Source organism: Phalaenopsis equestris, unplaced genomic scaffold (assembly GCF_001263595.1).
Source record: "Phalaenopsis equestris unplaced genomic scaffold, ASM126359v1 Scaffold000236, whole genome shotgun sequence".
Lineage (NCBI taxonomy): Eukaryota > Viridiplantae > Streptophyta > Magnoliopsida > Asparagales > Orchidaceae > Phalaenopsis > Phalaenopsis equestris.
Window position 1 is genome coordinate 223,515 of NW_018164678.1, and position 2,832 is coordinate 226,346.

The window sequence follows — 2,832 nt, forward strand, 5'->3', positions numbered from 1 at the left end:
CATGAGATAATTGAGCATGGATGATTTTAAATGGCAGACAGATTTATTCATGTCAAATCCTGCTCAGATTTAGTCACAACAAAGAATACATTTAAGCTCCTGAGAGCATGCAACATGCTTAAAAGTAAAATCTTTTATACATTTCAGCAACCACATTTGTGCCAATGAGAATGTCAAATAATGAAATTCCCTTAAGGAGAGACCGGGACAACAACACCATAGAATAATGATCAAGTTTGTTATCATTTCCCCAAACTCTGTTATGAACTAGTAGTACTATATATTTTTCTCCCCAATCCAAAGCAAATTATTATAGAACTTATCGACTAGCCCCAATCAAAAAATTTCACTTGTGATCGCCAGGGATAGTTAATCATAGGGCCTCTGTGCCAACGGGAATCCTCAAACTGAATCATGAAATCGCTAGAGGATAAAATCTTTATGCAGTATCTATCTAATATCCAATCTATATTTTAAAAAATCAAGTCAAATAACTCAATTATATATGAAATAAGTTTGGCAGGGGTTTTCATAGCCCACAATGAAACCATCATTATAAATACACCATCATTATAAATACAATGATAGTATGCAATTTTTTGGCAACTTTCAATGTTATTTAATCAATATTTTAGCACCTGGATTGTAAAATTTCAGCTGAGATCTCTATCAAATGTTTGCTACAAGTTTCATACCTACCCGTCAATATTTGTTGTTCTTTTACACTGATATTAAAAAAGTACAAAATCAAATCCAGGTTGTGCGTTAATTGACAAGGTAATTAATTTTGTCTGATTAGGAAAAAAAAGTTGCATTTTGTCAATGTTTTTGCATTTTTTTCTAGCATATAATTATTATGAACAAGGATCACGAGATCAACAAGTAAAATTTCTTACAGGTTAGACACACACGTGAAAGAAGAACACAAATCATTGTGCATTATACAATTTAAGAAAAGTTTGTGAGAGAAAACCTGTAGTTCTAAACCTTCATGCAGGAAAGCCAAGCCTTCTGCAGCTCCCAAAGCAATCTTTAACCGTAAATTCCAGGGAAGGGGAGGGGAAGCTCTGTTGAAAAGATGGTATTCTAAACTCTTATTAAGCATGTACTCATAAACCAATAGCCTTTGTATCCCTCTTTCACCATCATCAGAACAGTATCCTATGAGTTTCACAAGATTTGGGTGCTCAAGGACTCCTAAAAATCGAACTTCAGCCAACCACTCTTTATGTCCCTGATAGAAAATAATATATAGAATTACAGTACATTCGAGCATAATTAAATAAAAGGGCATTTACATACATACCACCCAATTCCTAAGTATTTACACATGCAACAACTAACTTTACTTTTTACATTTATGCCACCTAAATCTTTCATATCACATCAAAAATACCACTATTTTAACTTTTAAAAAGTAAAATATTTTCATGCATAGATAAAGTGGTATATATATTAAAATTGAAGTTGAGGTGTTAGATAGCAAATACATAGGAAATGAGTGGTATGTATGTGAATCATCTTTAAATAAACCAGAAATATTGACAAGTGGTTATTAGCTAAAGAAAAGTAGAATCATAATTGTAATAACCTGAACCGAATAGGTTTGAAGCGTCTGCTTAGTTTCTATCTGCTCTTTAAATTCCGAATTGGGTTTTAGGGCAGTGCATAGGAGAAAGGGAGGGAGTGAGCGACTACGATTGAGGAGACCTGAGGAGTGCCACGAAGCTAGCAATCTGGCGGCTTGTTTCGCAGGGAGGATTTAGGGGATCAGCAGGTTAATCAACTAGCAGGGAGGTGAACCTTGGGAGTGACATTTTCGATAGTGGAAGAGACCGACCGAGCATGATGGAAAATGAGGAGTTCAATCCTTGTTATTAGGACTCAGAAGCAAAAGAAGGTGATTACTCAATGTTTTACAAAAAGATTGGGGCTTGACATGAATTACTTCCATCTTCCTCTTTGTTTAAAGTAACTTCCAACTCGTAATTTTAGTTTGGTAAATTTTGGCTATGTTGCAAAGTGATATTGAGAGGTTTATTGAGAGCAAATTGAGAAGATTCTGGAGCCAAACCTCTTAATCCAGATCTATTTGTACCCATCTTGGGAAAATTATGAAGACAATAACTTTTATATATTTGTATATGCATCTTGAAATAATATATTTTTGCAATGTAGAATACATTTTATGCTCAGCGATTATGAATAAACATCTAATTCGATAGAGGTATATTATTCTGATGGTAATGTGCACCTAATTCCTTCCCCATATCTTCCTGGTTGAGTGAACATATAAATTGGTACATTGAACACCTTATGCTAATGGGCCCTTATACAACTAAATATATAAATAATTTATTAATGTTTAAAAAAAATTGTGTTTGACTGATCTTTGTGATTATTTAATGGTTTATTGTAAATAACTTTGAGTGTATAATTGATTTAGAATCTTTTGAAGTTAGGGTTAGCGGAGCATCTAGTGTTGGGGCTAGAAGAGTAATGTTATGATCAAAAGCAATGACTACTTATAGTTTGCATTAGGTAGGTGACTACTTACCAAGTAAGAGATAAGCATACCTTTCCTTGATAAGGGCATATTCATTGTTATTTCTATGTATATGTGTTGTTTACAAATCTATATGAAATGTGCTTATTTATTCAATGAATTTCACATTATCATAAAGACTTGATGTGACTGTGAGCTTTATCTTGACTTACTATTGCACGAATTTTTACATTCAATTTTTCTAAGTAATTATAATATTTAATTTTGCATTACTCTTATTGAATGCATTGATTTTTGTTTCTGCAAATTTATGTTATATATATATA

At 32.8% G+C, this 2,832-nt stretch overlaps 1 protein-coding gene across 1 annotated transcript in view; it reads right to left on the reverse strand.

Moving 5' to 3' along the window:
• The window catches only part of LOC110023925 (probable serine/threonine-protein kinase PBL19), a 24,683-nt gene that overhangs the window by 16,652 nt on the left and 5,199 nt on the right, over positions 1-2,832 (reverse strand). Inside the window, exon 2 of the mRNA XM_020723583.1 lies at positions 974-1,234. Coding sequence (XP_020579242.1) covers positions 974-1,234 — 261 coding nt within the window. The remainder of the gene's footprint in view (positions 1-973; positions 1,235-2,832) is intronic.